General features: G+C 31.3%; 4 protein-coding genes across 8 annotated transcripts; 2 read left to right on the top strand and 2 right to left on the bottom strand.

The window, feature by feature from the left end:
• Window positions 1–798: 798 nt before the first annotated feature.
• Window positions 799–5,464, top strand: Caf1-55 (chromatin assembly factor 1 p55 subunit). Of its 2 annotated transcripts, none has more exons than XM_018542416.1 (5): window positions 799–938; window positions 3,147–3,672; window positions 3,780–4,037; window positions 4,337–4,664; window positions 4,857–5,464. In XM_018542416.1, the coding sequence occupies exons 1-5, from the start codon at window positions 917–919 to the stop codon at window positions 5,034–5,036; spliced, it is 1,314 nt and encodes a 437-aa protein (XP_018397918.1). In that variant the 5' UTR covers window positions 799–916; the 3' UTR covers window positions 5,037–5,464. The 2 variants fall into 2 exon arrangements, with proteins under 2 accessions (XP_018397918.1, XP_018397919.1); XM_018542417.1 differs by having other exon boundaries at window positions 3,174–3,672.
• Window positions 5,465–6,140: 676 nt separating this feature from the next.
• Slob (Slowpoke binding protein) lies at window positions 6,141–15,587 on the bottom strand. 4 transcript variants are annotated; one of them, XM_018542408.1, is made up of 11 exons: window positions 15,414–15,587; window positions 14,556–14,693; window positions 12,435–12,841; window positions 10,070–10,236; window positions 9,397–9,662; window positions 8,712–9,006; window positions 6,997–7,088; window positions 6,803–6,928; window positions 6,653–6,726; window positions 6,478–6,528; window positions 6,306–6,382 (listed from the first exon to the last, which is right to left on the bottom strand). In XM_018542408.1, coding segments are annotated over exons 3-11 (1,428 nt in total). In that variant the 5' UTR covers window positions 12,791–12,841; window positions 14,556–14,693; window positions 15,414–15,587; the 3' UTR covers window positions 6,306–6,381. The 4 variants fall into 4 exon arrangements, with proteins under 4 accessions (XP_018397907.1, XP_018397908.1, XP_018397910.1 ...); XM_018542405.1 differs by lacking the exon at window positions 6,478–6,528 and having other exon boundaries at window positions 6,141–6,382; XM_018542407.1 differs by having other exon boundaries at window positions 6,311–6,528.
• Window positions 15,588–16,666: 1,079 nt separating this feature from the next.
• On the bottom strand, window positions 16,667–18,523 carry LOC108775962 (non-structural maintenance of chromosomes element 3 homolog). Its single transcript, XM_018542438.1, has 6 exons — window positions 18,346–18,523; window positions 17,762–18,111; window positions 17,460–17,622; window positions 17,223–17,317; window positions 17,017–17,148; window positions 16,667–16,745 (listed from the first exon to the last, which is right to left on the bottom strand). Exons 1-6 carry the CDS (start codon window positions 18,347–18,349, stop codon window positions 16,680–16,682), a joined length of 810 nt encoding a protein of 269 aa, XP_018397940.1. The 5' UTR covers window positions 18,350–18,523; the 3' UTR covers window positions 16,667–16,679.
• A 944-nt stretch (window positions 18,524–19,467) lies between these two features.
• On the top strand, window positions 19,468–24,682 carry LOC108775964 (adenylate kinase 8). The gene is made up of 11 exons (XM_018542441.1): window positions 19,468–19,601; window positions 19,773–19,899; window positions 20,287–20,375; window positions 20,482–20,578; window positions 20,754–20,864; window positions 21,225–21,295; window positions 21,508–21,685; window positions 23,642–23,766; window positions 23,838–23,947; window positions 24,015–24,189; window positions 24,416–24,682. Exons 1-11 carry the CDS (start codon window positions 19,509–19,511, stop codon window positions 24,680–24,682), a joined length of 1,443 nt encoding a protein of 480 aa, XP_018397943.1. The 5' UTR covers window positions 19,468–19,508.
• The last annotated feature ends 960 nt before the right edge of the window (window positions 24,683–25,642 follow it).

The raw sequence follows: 25,642 nt of genomic DNA on the forward strand, positions 1-25,642 counted from the left end.
GACGATGCAAAGCAGAACTCTCATTGAATATCGCGTTCAGTGCACAGTGGTGCACACTAGATATAAACCGTAAAAAATCAACCGATTATTGACTATTTCTTCTATGGTAAGCAGTAAGCATTATTCCGATTTTTTACACTTATTGTATTTTGAGATTTATTTTGTTCTTCTTTTTTATCCATTTTAAGTGCAGTTACAACAAACAAATTTAGGTCTGTTTTTTATTGCTGCACTCTCCGAACAGGTGCATACGGTGCAATAAATTGAAGTAAAATAAATATACGTTTGTTTCACTTCAATTTATTGCACCATGTGCAACAGTTTAGAAAGTGTAGCAATAAAAAACAGACCTTTTATTGACTGTGTTTAAAACAGAATAAAAATAAATCTTTTTTAAAGTCTTACAACAGCTGTAAAACTTTTGATTCGCTATCCAACATCAATTTTGCGTAATGTATTTTTACTTTAAAGTCAAAATTGTTGAAATAAACTTAAATTAAAAAAATTAACATTTGAACATCAGCGAAGAGGGAGTCAATTGTATATTGTAAAACGAGATGAAAATTACAAAAGTGAGCAAATTTATTGAAATATTTATAATTTTATTGATCTAATGAGCTCACTTTTGTAATTTTCATCTTGTTTCAAGACACAGTCGATTCTCAGCTGCCTTTAATCGCAGGAATTATAAATCGATCATGCCGTCATCGATTCATGTCGCTGCATTGCGAACAGAGCATGGGGCATGCGCTGTTGCGCTCTCTGTATTCTGTAATCGGACTTGATCGGACTTGAGCGTCCCGTTGGTGTCGGCACTCTGGTGTTTTCTCGATTTTGGCGGGCCGAGTCGTGAACGGATCGCTCTGTTTTCTCTGCTCCTCTGTTATCTCTCGATTTACGAACTTACGAAGGATAAATGATGGCAGACAAGGACGGAGGTAAAGTCACATATATTTTCGATATTGTCTTTGACTGTGTTCGCTTTCTTTTCTTACGAAAATAAACATTTCGGTCGGCAATCTCGGAAGGACGCTGCGATAAACCGTTGTTGTCTTCCTATCGAAAGTATTACACGGTCTTTCCTTTTCTCTTCTTCGTCGCGTGGCTGGAAGCATAAAAAAAAGTATTCGAACGCCGAATGAGCTTGTTCGTATTCGTGATGTCGGGAGTCGCAAAAATCCCGCGTCCCTGGAACCGGTCGGTAGTCTGTCGAACACGATGAGCGATACGTGCGATTATAGTTATTATACATATATATGTATTATACGTACATATACACACTCCATACATATATATTGCTCACACGCGCGCGCGCGTGTATGATGTATATGTATAATAATAATTAATAGCATATTAAACAATAAACAAAAAATATTTTTTGCTCACCAGATCGGTCGTTTGAATGCATATGCTTATTGAGAGATTAACCAGCGTTTCGAGAACATTCCATTTCGATAAGTTACATTTAAAGCCTATTCTACAAGTGCATTTTGTTTTCTGTTTCTTGCTTTTTGTTATTTTTACATTTTGTCTTCTTGCCTCTTATCCCGTTATTCATTTTCTGTCGTCCAAAACAAAAATTAACGAATTTCGGAAGATACAAGAAATATGTGGCAAGAGATATAATTGTCAATAAAATGGATGTAGAAAGGGAGGAAAAGCAAGACATAAAAAGCGAAAAACAGGAAACAAGTCATTGTAGAATAGACTTACCCCCGTATTCATAGTCAGACCTTATACTTAAGGCTTCCTTAAATTTATCTTTAGATACTCAGTAGCCAATAAAATAATTCGTAGATCATCTAAAGATAAATTTAAGGAAGCCTTAAGTATAAGGTCTGATTATGAATACGGGGGTTAGGCTAATTCTACAATGTGCTTTTTGTTTCCTGTTTCTTGCTGTTTGTCTCTTGCCTTCTTGATCAAAAAGCCAAGAGACAAACAGAAACAAACAACAAAAAACAGGAAACAGAAAGCACATTGTAGAATTAGTCTTAAAGATCGGTCTCATCGATAATGATTATTTTTATGATTTTGCTGCAAATTACTTTTAATTGATATACTATAACTTTAATATTTGTATAAATAAATATATTATTTTAATTTTGAAATAAATATGATTAGTAATAATGTAAGATTTAACACATTGGAAAATATATAACAGTAATAAATTAGCGAGAGAATATGATTCTCTTGGTAAAAGAATTAATTTTTTCTTTAATTGGTTGCACAGTCCTCATAAAAATTGGTTTCAAACACGAGAGCAATGTCTGTATTGAATATATATGTTAAAATATTTGCTCGTGTGTGATTAGACATTGTTTATGTGAGTAGTCTTAAAGTTTACTTATATGATATATTACTTATTTGTCATTGTAAGAAACCGTTATTGTCGCCTTTGCTAGTTAGTTCTTTCTGAGCTTTTAAAATGAAGAGACGAAGCAGTCGCTTAACTTTAAAGTTGCGTAAATTTACAAATAATCAAAATCATTTGGAATGGCAGTCCGTAAAAAATATATCTGATCTTACACCAACAACTTCTGTAACGGATGAATTTAATCTTATACTTAAATCACCTACCACAATGGATAAATCACCTAATCAGCTTAAATCACCTACCACAATGGCTAAATCGCAATCAATTGGAAGTATATTGAATATGTGTAAAGAAGCTGAATCGATGAAAAGCTTCAGAGAAAGCGATAAACTGTGTAAGAACGATAGTTCAATTAAGATTAAAGGTATTAATTCTGTACAACTAAATATACCAAGTATTATCAAAAGAATTGAAACCATAGAATTTAGATCACAAGGTGATTATTATAAAACATCCTATATAATGACAATAATATATAAATATATAAGATAGCAGATTCTCTCTTATAATCATGTTCAAAATTATGTCCTTTAAAAACTGTGCAACTAATCGAAAAGATCAATTATGTACCTTTTATCTTCAAAAATGAGAAATTTCTTATTTTTACTATAACATTACATTTCTAATTCCTCTAATAGTTTTTTTTTATCGATTGTGCCTCGCTAATTGTTTACTTACATTAAATAATTTATCATGTTGAGTAATTATATTTGTATGATCTCATATTTTATTAAAGTATTTTCTAAGATGTAGAAATTTTATGTAAAAGGAGATTTAAGCGCCGCTGTTTGTTCAGAGGGCTTTGACGACGCCGTGGAGGAACGTATTATCAATGAGGAATATAAAATATGGAAGAAGAATACACCGTTTTTATACGATCTTGTGATGACACATGCTTTGGAATGGCCTTCTTTAACAGCTCAATGGCTACCCGATGTTACCAGACCTGAGGGAAAGGATTATTCAATACACAGGTTAATTTTAGGCACTCACACTTCAGACGAACAGAATCATTTGCTCATCGCCAGCGTCCAGCTGCCGAATGAAGATGCCCAATTTGATGCGTCTCATTATGATAATGAGAAGGGTGAATTTGGTGGGTTTGGTTCTGTGAGTGGCAAAATCGAGATCGAGATTAAGATTAATCATGAGGGTGAAGTTAACAGAGCACGATTCATGCCACAAAATCCATGTGTAATCGCAACAAAGACTCCCTCGAGCGACGTGCTCGTATTTGATTACACCAAACATCCTAGTAAACCGGATCCCAATGGAGAATGTCATCCGGATTTGAGGTACTTATATAATTTGTTAAACAAATAAATCATAAATACGCAGCATACTGTATTTAAGTTAATATTATGCTTATTGTATATATTTAAATATTACAATTTTATTACAGATTGCGAGGACATCAAAAGGAAGGCTACGGACTTTCGTGGAACCCAAATCTCAACGGATATTTACTTAGCGCATCTGATGATCACACAATTTGCTTGTGGGACATCAATGCTACACCTAAGGAAAATCGTGTTATCGATGCGAAAACTATCTTTACAGGGCATACAGCCGTGGTTGAAGACGTTGCTTGGCATCTGCTCCATGAATCATTATTTGGTTCGGTTGCTGATGATCAAAAGCTCATGATCTGGGACACTAGGTAATTTATCATTTTTAATTAATAATACAATTGATTAAATATTTCTTCTAGGTTCTAGATTCTATTTATTTTAAAAACCACTTAAGAATATATTGTAGATAATGCTTAAGTTAAAAATATTCATAAATTTAATATATAATAAAAAATTCTAAGAAAATTGATATTCTCTATTAATCTATAAAATCATTATCTTAGTACAATTGATATTGATGTAAATAAACATATAACTATTTAACGTAGTGTATTAGGAAACATATTGCGCAATATACATTATATCGTTAAATTTGTTATATTTATAGATGCAACAATACTAGTAAACCAAGTCATACTGTTGATGCTCATACTGCGGAGGTAAACTGCTTGAGTTTCAATCCGTATTCTGAATTTATATTGGCTACTGGCAGTGCTGATAAGACAGTGGCACTTTGGGATCTACGAAATCTTAAATTGAAGTTACATTCATTTGAATCACACAAGGATGAGATCTTCCAGGTTCAATGGTCACCACATAATGAAACTATACTAGCAAGCAGTGGCACAGATAGACGATTACATGTTTGGGATCTTAGCAAGATCGGCGAGGAGCAGTCCAGCGAAGATGCTGAAGATGGACCGCCCGAACTTCTGGTACTTACGCAAACTTATTTTACGAAATTAATAAATAGTCAAAACGATTTTATCAAAAAATTTTGTAGGTATATTATTTTCTGTTAATTTACAATATTCTGTTTCGATTTCTTTATAAATTTTTAAATTTTAAGATTCTACATATTATTTGAAATTAATTTCTCTAATAATTTTTAAAAAATATGTTTACAGTTTATACATGGAGGTCATACTGCAAAAATAAGTGACTTTTCATGGAATCCGAACGAACCATGGGTCATATGCTCTGTATCGGAGGATAACATAATGCAAGTATGGCAAATGGCGGAGAATATCTACAACGACGAGGAACCCGAGACACCCGGAAGTGAGATTGAAACTGGTGGTTCATAACGCGAAATCTAATTTATCAAATTGTTTTGAGCTATTGTCACTCCCCAACTAGAGATCCTCAAGTAAGAGATCAGACACTACATATATGTTTGATCCGCTCTTTTTTAAAAATCTGCTTAAGATACATTGAGATAGATTATACATAAAATAGAATCAGATATCCTTGCATCTTTTATCTGCAGCTATCTCATTCTGTCTTAAGCAGGTCCTGAAAAATATGGTGGACCAATCAGAAATTATCTAAACGGTGTCCAATCTCTTACTTGAGGATCTTTATCCCCAACTGAGCATAAGCGCACCCTAGTTGCGCCATGTTGTTGAACATCTCGATGTAACGAGCATAAAGACATTCCTTTTCACCGAGAAACAATAATTCTTGCTTTTTATCATTCGATCGTATAAATTATACAAAAGATGTAAATAACAAACAAGAGAGATTCCATTTTTCGGCGAATATATGGAAATAACGTATGCCATTTTATTGGATTTGACTAAACGTATTTTTCCAAAAAAATTTTTGAAAGAAAAATTACGAATAACTTAAAATATTTTTGAAAGAATAAGAATAGCAAGTGTTATTGTTTTACGGTGACAAATTGGCTATGTTAACACGAAATAAAATAAGCTAGCTAGCTAAATAGTTAGCAATAATAACATAACTACTAATTACACCCTTTATGAGTCATCCTCGTACGAAGGCACTATTTCTCTGTCACAGTGGAAAAGAGAACTCAAATGACACTAGGGGATGCCAAGTACTTTTTCTACTTCGTTTTAAGCGTGAATAAAGAAATGATGTAAACTCGAGTGGTGTCTAGCTTAATTTACGCTTTTCCCAGTTTCATTTATTATCATTTTTGTGATTTTCCCTAATTTTCATAATTTAAAATGAATATGTTTAATTACAAATTTAAAATAAAAGTCTCAGATTCTATAAAGAATCAGGTAGATCGTTACCGCGTTTCTAGAATTAGATAGAAAAAATAGACAGAAAAAAATTATTTTAAACGACTTACAATTTTTTTTATCTGTACTAGATATTCGTGAAGAAAGCACACAAATAATTTTTATATCGTCATTGTACAAATCCTATGACATGGTCTTTACATTGTAATATATGGTAGAATTAGCGATGGATTAATCGTTTTCTTGGCACTTTGCAAATATAATAGGAACGTGCATTTTTTTTTTCAAGATAAAATATACGTATATATGGTATATGTATATATTAGATTTTGTTCCCACATTATAAAGCTGTTTGTGAAAGCTCGTTGTATATCTGCGTGAGTAAGGATCCATCGAAGCTGTTCAGCGATACACTGTCCTCGTTGTCGATACTTGTAATTCTAAAAAAAAAAAAAAGTAAAGTGCTCGCGCGTATATTCTCCCTTCAATTAAATTCATATTTATTAATCAGCGCAATTAATTGATCATTTATTACCAAAATCTGCGCGTTAAATGGACATCGCTTATAGAGCGTGTCTTATGCCAGCTGCGCATGCGAAAGAAATTTGGAATACCAGTAATTATTTATATATCAAAGTTGAATAAACAGTAATTTTTATACATTTAATAAATTATACAATAATTATATTAGAAAGTTGTATAAAACTCACCCTTTTCCAGCGTCTTGCCGTTTAATACCGTCGAGCAGACTCATTATGGAAGGTGTCAAGGTCGGACGAAATACCTGAAATAGTCACATTAATTTCGTTAAGATCGAGTTAATTTTAATTTATCTAGATGAAATCTTCGGGTACTCCCACAGTTACGGCTGCGCATCGCATTTCGCGGAGATCGATATTCCTAAAGAGGTCATGGATCAGCAATTCCTCTATATTAGTGAAACGATTTTCCGATTCCGTGAATATTAATTCGAGAAATCTCACGACCTGAAATTGAAATAGCGTTTCGATTTTTATGAATTTTATGACATCGGGTTGTTGCGATTGATTTTTACCTGCGGATACATTTCGATGTCTGATAGCTGGACGGCAGATGGTTTGAAGGTACATAATTCGTAGCCGGCGCACATTTCGAATAGCATATGTCCTGATAATGTAAAAATGAGTTTTTAATATTATAAAGTTATCTGTTTCTGTAAAATTAAATTTAAAAATAAAATACATTTAAGGGCTATAGACAGGATAAAATTTTGAAAAGATCGATTTTTTAATTTTGTAATATTTTAAAAGATATATGTATCGAGAATACATAAGCCAAGTTTCAAAGAGATATTCGGAAATACAGTAGTTTTCGTGGAGTGCTTGTACGACGAAGCGCGGTGGAGCATGAAATAAGCTAACACGCACGAAAGTCAAGCGCTAGAACTGTATGTGGCGTCGACGAAGAAGCATTTTTAGATGTGGAAGAGCTATTATATAGTTCAGGGATTCTCGAATAAGAGTAAGTAACTTAAATTTTTAATTTAATGTGCAGTCAACATATAGTAATCTGAAAGTAAAACTTCGAATGTGTTTTTTTCAAAGTCATTTGTTTCAATCTGGTTGACAACAAATCAAAAAATCTACTCGACCTATCGACTTGGTGTTGACACAATATATGTATTAGTGTAAATTGCATTTTATTCAGAAAACTTACCTCTATCGCCAGACGTAGCCGGTTTTTAATTAATAAAAATTTCACAGTTTCATTCAACTTTTTTGTAATAAAAAGGCCAAATTAAGAAAAGGATTTACATATTCGTCATTTTGTTACTTTATTTATTACAATAATCTCATAAATTCAAAACAAATAAGATTATTGTAATAAAGATTGTCATCCGTTATTTCTTTCTGCTTGCTTATAATACTGAAATTTATAATATCTTATTTTTGTTATTTTTAAATTTAACATATATTGAGCGTTTTGTCTTCCAAATCTTGCAATACCATATCAGCTATTATGGGGGATAATGGACCCATTTGTATTCTAAGCGTTTGTTTATATATGGCGTTATTAAAGGTAAAACTTATAGATATATCTTATCAGTATGACTTATATGAAGAAATTTATCAACTTGACTTATTTTTTTCTCGCTTCCGAACGAAGAAATAGTATTTATTATATCTTTGGACTTGAAAAATGTTACACCGCTTAATAATTTAATCTAATATATAATATGTCCAGCTTGTCATGTGATCTTATTTTGAATAATTTCGTATTATCTTTTTTCAATTTAATTTTTTTGTGGCTGATAAAGACTAAGTTAAGTTATAAAAACGTTCCATTAATTTATATTTTGACTTTAATAAATTATTTTGAATTGTGATCTTTAATCACGTGCTCTTTTTTTACTTATCCTTTTTTTTATTATTGCTTAACAAATTAGAGCTAGATATTTGAAATTTAAAATACATTTTCTTGAAGAAATGCAATATTAAACTTAGTTTTTAAAAAATCATTAAACAATTTGATATTTTATTAAAATATTGTTGAAAGAGAGCTATGTAAAAATTTGAATAAAGTATTCTCCGTTACAAAATTTACATTCTTCTACAAAATAAAAATATCTAATTTAAAATCGTATTAAAGTCTTATATATTCTGCTAGAAAATATAAAAAGCAATCATGAAAATTGTACTAAAAAGTATCTTATCGAAGCTGATATTAATAACGAAAGCTTAATTTAAAATCTCTTTGAAAATGTTTGCATTGAAAAATATTGCTCTTTACCGAAACATATAATATCAATCGAGGTGGAATGTGTTAATCGGGACGTCACGATGGGATGTATGCGACTGGTGAAGCCTAGAAGAGTATTCTCCAAACCGGCCAGTCTCGCAACACCGTTTTGAATCACCACATTGCCCGAGTGGAGATGAGTCACTGTGGGAAATCCTTGTTCCTTCAGAAACACTAACGCTTCCAATATCTGCAGTCCCATTCGTTGCACTTGTGGTAATTTTAGTCCCTTGCCTCGTGCGGCATACTTGTGAATCCAATCCTCATTCCAGCAATTTCGCTCGATCTGCCACAAGACATTATTTTTTGCTAGGATACCTGTCTTTAGATGTACAATATTAAGCACCGACAAAAATTCTTCACGTTTATAGTAAAAAAAATAAACGGTCTTTAATTAATTATTCTAATAAGATGATTATCAGATAGAAAATCAATTATTTTAGTAAGATATATTATTTTAATTCAATTTTAATAAAGTTCAATTTACTAAGATGTTGGGGGGAGGGGGGTTGATAATTACAAAAATGAATAGAGAGTAACATTTAATAAGACTCTCTAATAATAAGGCAAAAGCATGAATAAAAATTAATTTGAGATTGATTAAGACTAACGAAGATGAGTATGTGTATTTTTATTCATTCTCCTCTGACGTATTTTCTATGCATAAAATACTGACACCATATATTAGATCCTTGAGGCTGCCCTGGTTGATAGGCTGCACCAGGACGATATATGTTTGGTCCTCATATTCAAGAAAATCGACATGAAAGACAGGGCAGATGTAGGGATGTTGTAAGGCCAAGAATAGATTGTTCAAGGTGTCTTTGGTAGAGGGACAGGCAGTCAGCGAACAATTCCGATTAAATGGTACCAAAGTCAACAGTCGGTCCGTCTTCAGCGATGTGTCCCTCACCATAAACCAATACTTATCTACTCTTGAGCCTGAAAGATTTTAATTAGAATTTTAACGATTCTATTAATTTTCTTTATATACTATAAATTTTCGAAGATATGACCAATAAATAATCAATATGAATAAAAAATATCTCCGTGAAAAGGGGCGAATTTTTTAATTCATCGATTGATCAATCGATGAATAAAAAAACTCGCCCTGTATAAAAGTTTGTAGATTAGCGATCTAATTCCATAACTCTTTTATTTTTAAATTCTTTAACTTTTTAGCTTCATATAGATTTTTGTAATTTATTATCAATATCTCTTGATTATTTTCTCGGTACGTTTTATAATCTTATCGAGGAATACGTTATACGGTTTCAAGCAGGATGCCTTATACATTTTTTATTTAACATTTTGATGGCTTCGTAATCACGAAAGCGAAGAAGGCTCACCGATGTTGTTGAGCTGCTTAATAAGAATAAAACGCGGTGTTTTCTCGATGTAGTCACGGCAAATTGATAAAGCACGATCACGGGATCTCTTCTCCATTTCCATGTACTCGACTCCATCCTCGCTGACAGATTTCGACCCGTGATTCAATGCCGTGTAACGACCGTTCCTGTTGGAAAAATGCAAAATCCCATTTGCACATTTCTTCTTATATTTAATATCTATCCTTTTCTTCGTTTAGTCTTTTTGCCGAAGAGATAAAACGCAGGTGTTGTTACCATTATTTAATCGACCTATAGCGTCGTTTTAATTGATGATTTAAATATCCTGAATATTTAGAATTCTCAGATTTGCATTTAGAATACAGCAGTTATCAGATGGTTGTTTTAAAAGGTTTCCGCGGTTATTAAAAGGAATAGTAATAAATAAAAAAATATAAATTTTTTGTCGGACTCTTCTAAAAAGATAGAAAAATAAAGCAGATACATATAATACTATAATAATGTATTTCAAAACGTTTCTGCGATTATTAACTTAAAAATTAATAAACATAAAGTACAGATCGCTAAATTGACTTTTAAAGTAATATAGCAGAATAAAATTACACGTGTATTCGTGTATGGGACATTCTTAATCGCCTGCATGAGAGCTTAATATCGTTTCTCATATTTTATAAAAACATTCTCTACCTGTCATCGAAAGGTGCCGCGTGGCTTTGCGTTCGCCTAGACAACTCCTCTGCATTATCGTGCTTCTGGCAGCACCAAAAGCGGATTAGATTCGCGAGCCACGGATTACGGTGCGGTCGCGCACCACTAACGCGCCACGTTGCTCTGTGGCTGCAAGGGGTTTCATCCAATAAAAAAAAAAAAAAAAAACCACAGGGATCATACATATCGTCGTATAAAGTCGGTTTTAACGCTCGGCTTGTGCTCTCATGTAAAAGCATGATAATTGAATTAACACAATCGTGTCACGTGCTGAGTGCCTCGAAACTCTGTCGCCGCCGTTCTGAATTATTGGAGAACAAAATTTTTCGGAGGCAATTTTTGGAAGCGATATATTTAAAAAATGATAAGAGAATAATCTTTTGATCCCGGGACATTCCTCACATTTGGTCTGGTATATTATTACCTGCGTACTGCAACACGAAAATTTCCGTCCACTCGAGGGCCGTCATTCTCCGAAAGATTTCGATGAACGTTCTGTTGCTTATTTGCCATTATTGATCGCAAATGTTTACAAAAATTATCGTACTATTATTATAAAAAAAAAAAAAAACCACTAGTTTTTTTATCGTATGCTCGTGACTATAATATAAATATAAATGCGCGAAAGCGAAAAATCAATGCTCGTGCAGATAAGAGCTGAATGTTTGAGGCGTCTTCGATGGACTCTCTGTTCATGGTTTACAAACAGAGAGATGCCTGAGTATGCGTGACACGAATAATTGAAGCGGCTAGTTTAATAGAATACACAATGATGTCAGCGAACAATATTAGATCTGATATCAAGCGGAGATGCTGTTAGTGCAAATCAGGAAAATCATTGTTAAGCGATAATATTGACAATTATCTATGTGCCTGTTGAGTTCTTGTTGCAGCAACAAGTAATTTAGAACGGAGAGAAACGGTATACTCGCTATTGCTATATGTGTGAATAATACACATCCCGACAGGATAAACCGATTCATCGAGAGATTATTGTACATCTCGTCTTCTGAAGGAGGATAGCTGGATCGGGATTTATATTTTACGTTTTGACACAATTTCCTTCCCTCATGAATGTGTTTATTCCTACCGAATGTAATTGGTTGATAGCTCAGTACAGAAGAAAATAACTTCAATCGATTCTCTTTTATACAAATACATATTTCTAAAATAAATATTTGAACTTTGGATTATTAATCGTCTTTCGATTTGTAATTCTATTATTTTAATTTTGTAACGTTTTATAAATCAATATAATTTTATCGGAAAACTCTATTATATTACCTCTATAATTCTATAATTATAGTTCCAAATTCTACATCTAAACATAGTTTCTATAATTATAATTCCAATTCTACACATATTTAAGTAGCTTTATAATATTCCACAGCTTTACAATTTCATAATTGTCTTTTCAACTTTAACTACATAATTCCCTGTAATTTTCTGTGATAATTTAATAATCTTCAAACTTTTTAGAATCCCTATATAATCGTATAATTTTTTATAACTTTATAAGTCTCTATCACACACACAAATCCATGGTTCATAAATTACGGATTCCGTTTCCGTCGGTTAATTTTAACTGACCCGAATCCGGTGTGAGATGGCTAAAGATTGACCAAGATGCGCGTCTTTTCATCCCTGAAAAACTCACTTGACGTCTCCCTGATCCTTGTATCCCCGCGCTGCCGACACGCGGCTGAAGAGTAGTCGCGCCAGATTGTCCAGCTTGTTCGCCAGCTGATGGCCCTTGTCATCCTCGCTCTCGTTCTCATCCTCCGTACTTACGCTGCGACCTCGTCGCAGCGAACCCCGTGCCGCGCTCATCGCCCTGGCGTTCAGCTCGGTGGCACTCTGGGTCCTGCGATTGACGGCACGGCGGCGGCGACGAGAGCTCGAGTGACCAGTACGATGTTGACAGAATCTGTCATGACCGGTCACTTCCGACTCGCGATTCCGTTGTCCGTCACTGTCATCCTTCTTGTTTAGACTCTGATAGAGATTGAACATCGTTGCGTCGCAATTACTTTGGCAAGTACTGCTATTTAATCCCGGTGCAACCTGAAATCAGTTTCATCACTCTTTTAAGTCTTATCCCCGAAAAAGTACTTTGGTGTCACAAAGTGAATTACTTTGCTTTGATCCGCAAAATCTCACTATTTTCATGCTTTTACGTAAAATTAATACGTAAATATTTAACGCGAGATTCTTACATATTTGTACAATGTTTAATAATAATCATTAAAAATAATTAATGTCGGAGTCTTCTATAATTTTTTCAAATGCAAACAATTTTCATTTAAACGAAATTTAATCTAATTCGTTAATAGTATGAGATTTTTACAATGATAGACTGGCCGTGATAGACACAAAAGTTCATTTTCATCGTTGTAAAGATAAAACTGGTATTATTAATTGTATATGTTATCAGGAGTAAATATATTTCTTGTATTATTTTATTGGGAATGTTATTTCAATTTCGTTGTGAAACGATTTTTCTGTGAAAATGTCAAATGTCATATGTGTAATATTGATGAGAATCGCTTAATTTTTAAAAACAAAATATTTTCAAGAGAAGTTATATAATTTAAAAAGTAATTAGTCGCGTTAAATTATTTTTATATTCCGAATTTAAAGACATTTAACATATTCCAAATTCAAAAACTTGAATTTTTTTTTCATGCAATATTTATTCTATATTATATATTATAAGTATTCTTTCACAAATAATAGAGAGAAAAATATATATGCATGCAGCTTTCGGGATTTTTAAAGGATTTATTCCTCTGCATTATAAAAGAAGAATGGAAATAAAAGGGAAGAAGTTCGATCTTATGTCATGGAACGTGTTGTCGATAAAAATTCTTTTAACAAGCTTTACAAACTGTCGGATTTTTCCTCTGACCTTTCTCGATCTAATTTTGCAATCGAAGCAAATTATTGCGAGTCAACGTCGCGAAAGATACACGCGAATGTATTATTAAGAACGGACTTGTCCTGCTATTAATACCGTTCTCAAGATTTTCCAGATCGATATGAAGCGAATAAACGTGTCCACTCGAGATACCAATCATTTGTCAGCGTACACAGGAAACTCTATCACAAGATTCTCAAGTCTCACTTGCATATCGTGAAACCTATTGGATGTGGAGAGAAAAGTGTCATAAAGGAAGATAGCGTTTCTCTTAATATCTATTCTCGAGAATATTATATGATCGAATTATTCTTACAGAAGTCCTGCTCTTTGTGATATATTTTTTTTGCATATTGCGGCTACTGTTCTATATACAGATATACAAAAAATTGAGAGTATTATAGACATAAAATTGTTTTTATAGCAGAATATTGATCGTTAATATAATGTTACCATCAAAACAACTTTTTCTCAAGTTAGTATATAGCTATTCAAGAAGTATATTGATCGCTCAAGATAATTAACGAGTGAAATAGTGCAAGTATTATTGCGTCGGGCGATCGTACTTATTAGATTTTCTCATGATTTCCTAAAATTTTGTTTTGTATTAAATCAATTAATATAAATAATAAATAATTTCAGCAGAATTAATAAATAGTAATAATAATAACTGATATTAAAATCGTTAAGTTTGTTAATATTATTTCCTCAATATTTTTTATTATTCATATTCGTTGATTTATTAATTCAATTAAATCATTGTATATACTAAAGCAAGTCTCTTGTTAATTCTGTACGCTTTATGTTGAAATGTACTTAATCCAAATCGTCTAAATTGATACAAATTAATTTGTCATTTACCTTTAAAATACGTAAATCGCTGCTGGATATTGAATTTTCTTGTGAAACGATTCGACGCGAAATATCACAGAGAATCTCGGTTGGTCCGCAGAATAGTTGGTCACTGAAATCTCTGCGCGTGTGGCGCTATCAGGAATGCTTAAAAATATAATACAAAAAAATATGAATATCTTTATGAATTAAATTAATTTAGAAAAAAGAAAGATGTATTCAGTTTTCTCTTATTTAAATTATATTTAAATCAATTTAATTTACAAAACATTTTGAAATGATAAGAATATGATAACATAAATAAATATAAATTAAAAATAAATTTTATTAAATATAAATAAATTTAATAAAATGTTAAAGAAAGTATAAATAATTTGATAAAATGTTAAGAAAAATTTAAATGTCATTATAAATATTTTATAATTTATAATAATTGTTCACAAGAAAATAAAACGTACTTCTGTAGTATCAGGATGTTATAATATGACTTATAAGTATCCCTTATCCGTTGCTCAGCAACGAAAACGCGATATACACTGTGGATTAAGTCAATAATATATTCCACATTTTTAAGGAAAAAAAAGTCATATAAATATATAAACCTTTCATTTTTTTAATACATAAATTTCTTTTTAGATATATAAATTTTTGAGACTCAAAAGAAGAATATAGCCATAATTAAAAATTAAATTATAAAAAGATTTTAGGGATATTCTAGAATTATTTTAAATGATAATCTAATAAGCGTTTTAGGTCATGTTCTCTGCAAAAGTACTTTTATTTTTCCATCCCCTTCCGTCTGAAATCTTATGAGGTGGAAAACAATTGAATTTTACTACTTCGATAAATAAATTGGTCTCTCCGTACCGAAGGAATTGAAATCGTGACGATCCACTGTGACTTTTCCAAAGCAGGTACAACGTACTCAGGGGAAGCCTCCGAGTTTCCTCGCGGGTTATCGACCCCGCACGGGGTTGTGTAGGCAGTGTATAGCGCGCGAGAGGATTCCGACGATACGCGGGGTGCCCGCCGCGGCGAAATCGCGACGCGCGATTCGAAACGAAGACGCGTGGGTGGAGACGGCGCTCGGCGGTCTCCGCCGAGCAACGGGGCTGGGTGGACACTGATGAGAGCGCGCGATCCCGGAGACGGCGGTCGGGTGGTGGGCCGCGACCGACCCGGCGCGACACAGATTCCGTTCCGCGCAACCACCCTCCCGCACCTCGCCTTTACGAGGACGTAAGGTAAATGCACGGACGGCCGGATATCTGACGCGGAAAGTTTGGCAACCTGTGGACACCCCAAGTTGTGAAGAAGATTCGTATGACGGATATCTCAGAAAGCCTTTTTCCTTTCGTCCTAAATCCGTAGAGTGGCTCACGTGAACTCGACGAAACTAACGATTCTCGTCGCAACCAATGAAAGGCGTTTCCGAAGTGTTGAAATGAAAAGCTTCTGAAGATAAAACAAACTTAGGAGTTTTCTGATGACCGATTGTATCAATTTTGACAAGTAAAATTTATTGTTAGTCTCGCTTGAAATAAATAGTGCAAGAAAATAATCGTACGAAAAAAATATTAACGGAATAAATATATATACGAGTATATATGACTATATATCTGCCGTACAAATTATTACATTTTTTTATAGATATTTTTAATTAAACAAATTGTACAAAAAAAAAATAAAATAAAATTCCGAACACGTGCACGAGCTTGCACGCTCGGGTTATCCCGCATTTTTGTTTGAAGATTCTACGACTTTAATACCTGCAGTTTTAAGGCTGCTTTCAGGGACAGTAAATCTATCTGAGAAATCCTAAATAATTTAGAAATATCTAGCGTTATTCTTACATCGCACGCGAGTATATAAAATTATATGTACAATCGCCTCATATTATATAAAATTATATATATAAAGAGAGAAATAGAGAAAAATTAAACCTCTTTTTATTAAATTCTTTATATTTAAATACTTTTATAATACCTTCTTAAAAATATATCTTTTGGTATAGAAATAGCTTTTTTAATTTTTTATATTATAAAATAGAAAAACACAACATTTGTACTTTTATTTCTTCATCTTTCTATTTCGTAACATTCAAAATGTAGATAAATTATCTTGTTTTTCTTCTCACTGTTCGTCCTCAACTACAATTTTGTATTGCAATTTCCATTTCTTTATAGAACAACCATATATCTGCAATTCATTTTTTTTTATTTATACACATATAACATTACATGTACCATTGTATTCTATTTCTGATAAAAAAAGAAAAAATTCTGTCTATTATTAAAATTTCTTTAAATTTCAATTTACAAATTTTAAAAACAAAATAAAAACAATAAATCATAAGAACTTTTTAAATAATACTTAATATTAATAGAAATATATATTGAATACATATATGGTAATCATTTTATTATTATTCTTTTTCTAAAATATTTATATTACATATTTTTGTACTTACATCTGCCACAAATTGCAAAGCAGAACGATAAGTGAACTCACTTTTCGCACGAGAGCCCCATGTCAATTCAAAATCTGTTGGATCATTCTTATTTATCATTGTTTTCTCAAGATATCTCTGATTTATAAACTCCTATATATGATTAAATATCGTTAAAAAATCAATTATAATGATTACATAATTTGCAAATCAGTATTGATTTTTACCACTGTCACCAATTGTTTAACATCGCCAAAGTAGTCATGTGGAAAATTATTATCAGTTATAATACCCAGATTTTGAAGGAAGTCCCACAGTATTTCTGTGGAAAAATATTTCATTTTATTTTCAACATTAACTTATTAAATAGTTTCTTATGAACATTCAATATACTATTAATATCACAAATCAATATAGCAAATATATATTAGACATTATATAAATGCTTAAAAAACAAAAATCACCTTCTTTGCATGATTCACCATACATAAAAATATGAACAAGTACAAGATACAACAGCACCTGTTTGTGATTATCATTGAAAGTGAGATGCGGAAGATCATTTTCTATTTCATTCACCAATATATATTTATTGCCTTCAACTTCTATTAAGCTGTATCCAAATACCTTTCAAATATCACAATTTATATGTGAAATTGTTAATCTTATAAATGCAATTCTATTCTTAAAATGATTTACTTTGTAAGAACAATTAAGTAATTACATAAACAACAATAATTAGTATTCATAAAGTAAACAAACATACCTCGGACAGTTGTGTATTTACTCTGTCTATAAGAGAACGGAACACTTTGGTATTTCCACCTAATACATTTTTTATAATGTGCGATTTCTGTATAGGTAACTTGTTACGATCTGCTGTAAGAAGGTATCTTATTATAGCACTGATTAGTTGCGTTTCTTTTTGTGTTTCCATATCTTGTGAACTCATGGTTTGTGAATCCATGATGGACGAACTTCTAGTACGTCGTAATGATACACTGGCCTGGCTAGCCTGAGTGGCTTGGCTGCTTGGACCAGGATAGTCTTGGGATAAAAACATATCTTCGCTACTCTCTCTCATGTTGCGATTGTTACGGGATCCTCTTCTTCTACCTAATAAATACATCAATTTTTATTCACTGTATAGAATATAGGTTATAACAACTGCTTCGTAACTTAGAAATGGAAGAAAGACATTATTTTACACACGAAAGATATACATTTTTCTCTGAACTTCTTTCTGTCTCTTTTCTTAGATATACAATTTTAAACGTGAATAGTTTCATTAAAAAATAGAAAATAATACACATATTTCAAACTACAAGTACAATATAAATGTATTCTTACTCATTTCAGATGATTTCAGACTGGTCACACGAATATCACTTTAGAAATAAGTTTTCACGTGCTTCGTGATAGCTTAAAAGAAATCTATTATTCAATAATACTGTGTGTGGACATAAAATAAAGTATTTCGAATAAATATTCTTTTATAAACAATCAAGTGCAAACACAGCCATATGTAATCAAGTATCAACTGATGAAGATGTTGAAGCAGATGGATTAATATTAAATCCGTTCAGTGGCGTCTCCATGTGTATAAAATCATGAATTACGTAGTCAACTCATAAGATAATATCCACAAGAGGTAACACATTCAAGGACCTCGCGGTTTGTTTTGTATGCGTACACTAGTTGTTTGGTTCTATTCCGTTCTATTATATTCTAAAACAATATTATAAAATAATTACAATTTGTGCAAAAAGGACTAGCAAAATTGCAGAACAAAAATCTAGAAAATCTTTGGAGAGAGAGAGAGAGGGGGGGAGGAAGAGGAGGAGAAAGAGGGAGAGGAGGAAAGAGAGAATATATATATATATATAAATATATGTATATATATGATCATTTTATGCAAAGAACTATATAACACATATACTATAATAAGATATATATGTGTATTCAAATAAAGAAAATGGTATGCAAAATAATAAGTTTTAATGTAAATAATTAGATTACTGGTACAGTGCTTATAACGGTACATGTGCTTTATTATTAATATACATAGATATAGATATATTAAATATTATAAAAATTGTGAATGATTATCCGATTTTTGTAAAAAATATATACACATATACGACAATTTCATATTCTGATCATTATTTTGTGTTTCTCAAAAATAATAGATTATTACAATTCGACGTAATCGTCTAGTAATCCGTGATCACATGTTTAATTTACACCTAAAACTATTATTTCCGTATTTTTATTATAATACTCACTTCGAAAATTATAATTCTTTTCTGAATTTATATTAATTTGTATTACCCCTATATTCCACCGTGCTATGTGTATGACATAATAAAAAAAAGTGATGAATATATGACTCTCGAAAACTGAAAGTCGCGCGTATAACTTAATTGAATTTAATTAAACATAGCAAATATATGTTGTTACATATATGTTAGCTGACATCATATCCTTATTATTAACCATAAAAATCATAAAATATGAACGATTTTGAAGACGCGACAAAACAGTTATCAATTCCACCGGATTTCGTGCCTTATATGGAAAAACACAGATTATACGAATTCTTTTATGTAATTATATTAGGTCATTTTACTCCACTTAAATATTTGTTTATAGATTTAATTATTTGTTATATTACATTGTGTTGTATGTTGTATATATTTTAGATTACATTAGAATGTTTTATTATATTAAATTATATTATTTATTGCATTATATTATAATATTTAAAAAATTCATAGGAATTAGGAACACAATTACTGATTCAACAACCAGAAGACCCAATAGTATTTATAAAACAAAGTGTCCAACACATTATACAAAAACGAGACATTCCTAGAATTATTCTTATAGCTCCTTCGAACTTCGGTAATACACGTTATTAATTAATTGTAGAGATATGTTCTTATATAACATGATAGTCTACATTAAGAAAAAAATTTATAGTACTTGTGACTATAATTCATCTGATAATTATAGTTACAAAGCAATAATAATAACCATAATTATATGGTAACATATATATAATTATAATTAGAAATATCAAGCAATTTTCTTTTAATATAATATAATATTTTTATTATTTTATATATTTTCAAGTATTTATACTAATAATTATATTTATAAAATTATACAATTATACATTACAATAAAAACCATAATTTTTGTTTTAAGAAGGTTTCTAATAATTGTATTTATGTACGCGTATTATTTTCAAAATAAATATAGAACAGATTATTTTCTCTGTTGGCATAGATAAAATGACTCTTGCAAAAATTCTTCAAAAAGAAACTGGGATTTGTCCTATTACGTTAGAAGATCTTTATGCTTCATCTCCTACTGAAGTATGACATAAAGAAAATATCTACTTCCTAAAAAGTTTTTTTTGCATGAATTTCTTACTTTTGAGTTTAAACCAAACGTTTATTATACATAATATGTATATTTTAGAACACTTGTCATTGTTATAATGCTAATGAAGTCGCAGAGAGAATGAAGAAAATATTAATGTCGGGAATACTTCATGAATCTGGATGGATATTAGTTGGTAATTTTATTTATATAAATTTAATTATATAAAGTTAAATAAAGTAAATCTTTGATTATTATGGAAAATTGCAACATTATTGCAATATAATATAAGTATTATAATTAATATTATAAGAAAAATATATATAATTAAATTTTTTCTTTTTTGTGTAAATAAATAATCTACTATACAGATATACCGAGGAATAAAAAGGAAGCACGTGCAATGCAGCATATCGGTATAATACCAACACACGTGATACAAATTTTGTCATCCAATGTAGAAGACGAGACTCGAAAAAAAAGTATACATACTGGATAAACAATATTATTATATAATTTTGCTCTCCTTTCAAGTTTATCTCCATTTTTGCAAAACACGTTTATTTTGTGTATAAACATAAATTATAACATTATATTAGATTAACGACATTATCAATATTTTTTCCACATCTTATATACTAATACATTTAGATATATACTAATACATTTAGAAAACATAAAATACAAGAGTCAAATAAAAATTAAATTATAAAAATTTATTTTAATTTGTAGATATATATTGAAAGAGTAACATATTAATCTTTATATCGTTGTGATATTAATAGAATTTTGATTTCATTTCTCTCTAATTCATCTTTATCTAAATATTTATTTCTATATAGAAGATGCGAGACAATGCGATTATAGGAGACATCTTCGAGATCTACGTGTCGTTTATGCTAATCTTTTAATTGTTAGTTATTAATCTTTGATTTTATAATAATCATTTATAATAATATAATTATTATTAAATTAACAAATTTTTGTTCATATATTAATATTATGGTATATAATAGGTATTTTAACAAAATATGCACATTTTATTCTGCAATTATTATTCAACACTCATTAATCAATTCTACGTTAAATGTTATTAGCAAGAAATAATTAAAAAATTCTTTTTAGGAGGTTGAAGCTGGTACTAAGACGATTCAAGAGCTAGGCAAAGATTGCGCGGCATTAATGAAAATTAGAAAACACTATGGAGCTCCATCACTCTTTCGCATTGTTCTCATAGGTCCTCGAGGATCAAATCATCTTTCTTTGGCAAAACATTTATCTAAAAGATTTAATCTCGTTCATGGTATTGTATATATATGTATATTGTAGATATGAATTACTTAGTAATATATTAATATTTTTTCTAGAAATTGTACTCGGGATAAGAGACTTGTAGTGTCTTTCAGTTTTTTCAACATGGCCGGAGACACTACCGTGTCTCCTGATACTCATTTTGTTAGGAAGATTTATTACTTACTTCTATCATTATATTTTACAACAATTTTTGTCAATATATTAACCCTGCTTGCACTATACGTCCTTATAACGTGCTAACTCATCACATGTTAGGGCTACGCAGAATAAAAGGAACAGAGAACAATTCAATTCACTTATTTAATGGCACTGAATCCCAGGAACTGGGAAATTATACGGCCAGAACGAAATTTCAAAGAGTAGATTCTATGTTCAAGCGAGTAATCTTACATGCTCTTATAATCAAGCAAACGAAGTTACTCTACCAAGTAATCCTTAAGCGGACGAGTTCATTATACCAAATTGAATTGAAAATATGTGGGGAGCAGGCGGATTCGAACCCGGATCCTCAGATCACGAGTCCGATGCCTAACGTGCGGAGCCACACGACTCCCCAAACAGAGAATAAGAATTTCAACCTATCAGAAATCATATATTGTGGAATAAACAGTGTGTATTCCATAGTAACATACATGATTTCTGATAGGTTGAAATTCTTATTCTCTGTTCTCTGTTCCTTTTATTCTGCGCAGCCCCTTACATCGCAGCGATTTCTCGAAACTTAATAGACACGTCGCTATCACGTAACTAATAGTTAAATTTCTGGTGACAGCAACGTCGCAGTGATAAATATTTGTGACTTTATGCAACGTGTGGAGTACCTATTTGCAACCTAAGAGGCCTATTCTGTAACTCTTAACGACTCTAACAATATCGTTAAATTTTATCATTACGCAGCTATTTTGCGGTATGCAAAACTGCGTAATAATAACGTAACGATATATCGTTGCAGTCATTAAAAGTTACAGAATAGGCCCCTATAAGCCCTGCAGTTTTTCATTATCTGGTTAATCTAGATTAGGTTTAAGGGGTGCTGGAGTGATCAAATTATTTGATATTATATACAGTCGTATAAAAATCTCCGAATTGACTAAACGAAATTAAAAATCCTTTTTACTTGTACACTGTCGTTGTATGTACACTCAACTAACTCAAGCTATTTATCACTAACGGCTAAACATCGTTAAAGGTCTTCCAGAATAAATTTTGCCAATTGTGTATGCATACATATCCAAGTAGCATTACCAAATTAATATACATTATTCTCTATGCACGTCTTTTTGCGATGTGACAGTTAAAAGAAAATAATTCCTTAAAAAATATAACATATTATTTGTCTTCGGAATATGAAACATGATATCACAAAAAATTCAATAATAATAAATTAATTAATTAAAATAATCAAATTATTTGGCATGTTACGTCGAAGCGACGTGCAAGAGACGTTTCATATCGGCGACTTTGCAACTATAATAGCGTTTTTTTTTGGCTACACTATCGCCCACCAGTGCAACACTCAGACAGTGTAACGTGTTTCCTTGGCTAGTGGTAGGTGAACTCATTCAGTGTAACATATTTCCGTGGCTGTAGTGTAGTGTAAATTTTATGCACAAAGTGGGGTTTTGCTACACGATCTCAAAGGGACGGTGTAGAGCCAGTTAAACATTTAAAATTTGAAAATGGAAGTCAACCGGCAGCAGAAGTAAACACAATAGCATGAAGTAGTGTACGGCATGGTGTATGTACATACTAGTGTAGTGTAGCATTGATGCAGCACTTACACGCTATAGTGTAGTGCGAGGTTACACTCAGTGTATCCCAAGAGAAAACGCTATAAGATAGCACGTTTCTTTCACGTATAGTGCAGACAGAGTAATCTTTAGTTAGACAAGTTTGTTCTTAATAATAATATTTTGAAAAAAATATACTACATATTTTTTTACAGTTGAATTTAATAATATCTTGGATAAAGCATGTTTGCGAGAGACGGCTTTAGGTGAAATGCTGCGAATGTGCAACCACAGATGCGCACAGAAAGTAAAATCGGAAACGCGAATACAAATTATTGAGGTGTGATTATAGTTCGCTGAGAGAAACATTAAATTGATTTGACATCGTATTTGCATTATCATTATTTCTAGCGATATGTACTTGGGTCTGATTGTCTCAAGAAAGGATGGATTTTGACAAGTTACCCTAAAACTGTGGAGGAGTTCAAGCTTCTAGATATGATATCTACGCCACCTAATAGGTAAATCTCATAAGAAATAATTTTAAAAATCCCATAATAGTTACGATTTTTGATATTATGTTCGTAGAGTCATCGTCCTCAAAATAGATGTACAAACATGTAGAGAAAGACTCTTAAATCGTCAATGCAATTTTACTACTAAAAGCGAGCATAAATTTTCATCCTGCGAATCTTTGATGACAGATCCTGACTATAAATTAGATGTTTATTCCAATAATTATAAAGACACCATCAAACAAGATGTAACTACCGCACTATATCTTCTAAATTTCTTTATTCAAAGTTTAAATAGGTACTTTATTTTATTATTTATAGTTGGCGAAACGTAAGCAATAAAAATGATAAATTACAAATCTTTTCCGTTAACAGTTAAACTGTATTTTAAATTTTATTTATTTTTTATAGATATAAATTGTATTTATATGTTTTATTCGATTTATTACTTTCGCTGTTATTCGCAAAATATAGCTTCGGGAATACGAAGAAAATATAGATGCCATAATGCAATACGCGGGGAAAACTGTATCCATAATAGATGCGACAGGTGAAAGAAAGTGTGTGAAGGAAAGACTGGAGGCGTGTCTGATGCATGCAACACCATCTGCGAAACCCAGGATTCCTTATCCACCTCCTACAATTGATCCAATGGACATAGAATTCGATCCGAATGACGAACCCGATTTAAGCATCTTCGATGACATACGCGTTCCGGAGCCCAAATATTCTTTCATTTAATATCTCAAATCATATTCTTTGTGTGCAAACATGAATAACAAATAATATTTCAGTTTGTATACAACACAGCTCAGTTCTTCAATCGATATGTAATTTTTTTTAATTTTCTTTTCTCTCTATATTTGTTGTAATAAAATTTGGAAATGTTCCATTTTCTTCGCACTGAAATCTCATTTAAAATTTAAAACTATTTTTTGCTATATTTTGAAAAACACATTTTAATTATTTCTCTTCAACAGAGACGTGTCTAAATTGATCAAAGATCGGTAAACTAAATTTTAATTAAAAAATAAAAATATTATATTATATATGATATAGATTTCTTTATACCATAAAAGTAGAAAATTGGAGACGCTTCTGGAAATCATGCGATCCTGGCATACGAAACATCCCATCTTCACGACGTCACGAAGTCGAACATAGTGCATAAACACTATAATGATAGTTATGACGATGTAACACTATGTAACAATGGAAGCGATGATGTAACACGCTTTAAGTTTCTGCATTGTCACAACAGGGGTGGGTTTCTTCCGATAAAATAAAAACTTAAGATAAAGAATTGAATATTTTTGTATATTAAACATTTAAGTAAATTTCGTAAAGAATACATTAAAATAAAATAATAATCCAAAATTTCATTTATATTTCGATAAATGTCAATACAAATTTTTATCAATTTTTTAACGTTACAGAGTCAAATAGCTTTAAATATTCAAATATTCCATAGCTTGTGGATAAAAAATATTGTCGATTGTGAAGAATACAATTTATAAATCAATGTCATTTATTAAACAATATCAAATCTTATATTTGGACCGTGAGAGTTTCAAACTAAATACCGAGAATAAGCTATTTATGGTCAAGCTAAATCTTGGATACTTCTATTATAATATAATTTTCGTGTGAATTTATTAAACTTAGATCTCTCTCTCTCTCTCTCTCTCTCTCTCTCTCTCT

This window comes from Cyphomyrmex costatus, unplaced genomic scaffold, assembly GCF_001594065.2.
Source record: "Cyphomyrmex costatus isolate MS0001 unplaced genomic scaffold, Ccosl1.0 scaffold330, whole genome shotgun sequence".
Lineage (NCBI taxonomy): Eukaryota > Metazoa > Arthropoda > Insecta > Hymenoptera > Formicidae > Cyphomyrmex > Cyphomyrmex costatus.

What these genes read in the sequence shown, in the direction of transcription:
- Caf1-55 (XM_018542416.1), top strand. Translation starts at nt 917, where the DNA reads ATGATGGCAGACAAGGACGGAG. An exon ending in GATGGCAGACAAGGACGGAG is followed by an intron (nt 939 to 3,146) that starts GTAAAGTCACAT and finishes TTTATGTAAAAG; the next exon opens with GAGATTTAAGCGCCGCTGTT. An exon ending in GAATGTCATCCGGATTTGAG is followed by an intron (nt 3,673 to 3,779) that starts GTACTTATATAA and finishes ATTTTATTACAG; the next exon opens with ATTGCGAGGACATCAAAAGG.
- Slob (XM_018542405.1), bottom strand. Translation starts at nt 12,790, where the DNA reads ATGTTCAATCTCTATCAGAGTCTAAACAAGAAGGATGACAGTGACGGA. An exon ending in TCAAGGATCTAATATATGGT is followed by an intron (nt 9,007 to 9,396) that starts GTCAGTATTTTA and finishes GTCTTGTGGCAG; the next exon opens with ATCGAGCGAAATTGCTGGAA. An exon ending in TGCGATGCGCAGCCGTAACT is followed by an intron (nt 6,727 to 6,802) that starts GTGGGAGTACCC and finishes TGACTATTTCAG; the next exon opens with GTATTTCGTCCGACCTTGAC.
- LOC108775962 (XM_018542438.1), bottom strand. An exon ending in TAAATACACAACTGTCCGAG is followed by an intron (nt 17,623 to 17,761) that starts GTATGTTTGTTT and finishes GATATTTGAAAG; the next exon opens with GTATTTGGATACAGCTTAAT. An exon ending in TTAAACAATTGGTGACAGTG is followed by an intron (nt 17,149 to 17,222) that starts GTAAAAATCAAT and finishes AATCATATATAG; the next exon opens with GAGTTTATAAATCAGAGATA.
- LOC108775964 (XM_018542441.1), top strand. Translation starts at nt 19,509, where the DNA reads ATGAACGATTTTGAAGACGCGACAAAACAGTTATCAATTCCACCGGAT. An exon ending in CGCGAATACAAATTATTGAG is followed by an intron (nt 23,767 to 23,837) that starts GTGTGATTATAG and finishes CATTATTTCTAG; the next exon opens with CGATATGTACTTGGGTCTGA. An exon ending in ATATCTACGCCACCTAATAG is followed by an intron (nt 23,948 to 24,014) that starts GTAAATCTCATA and finishes TTATGTTCGTAG; the next exon opens with AGTCATCGTCCTCAAAATAG.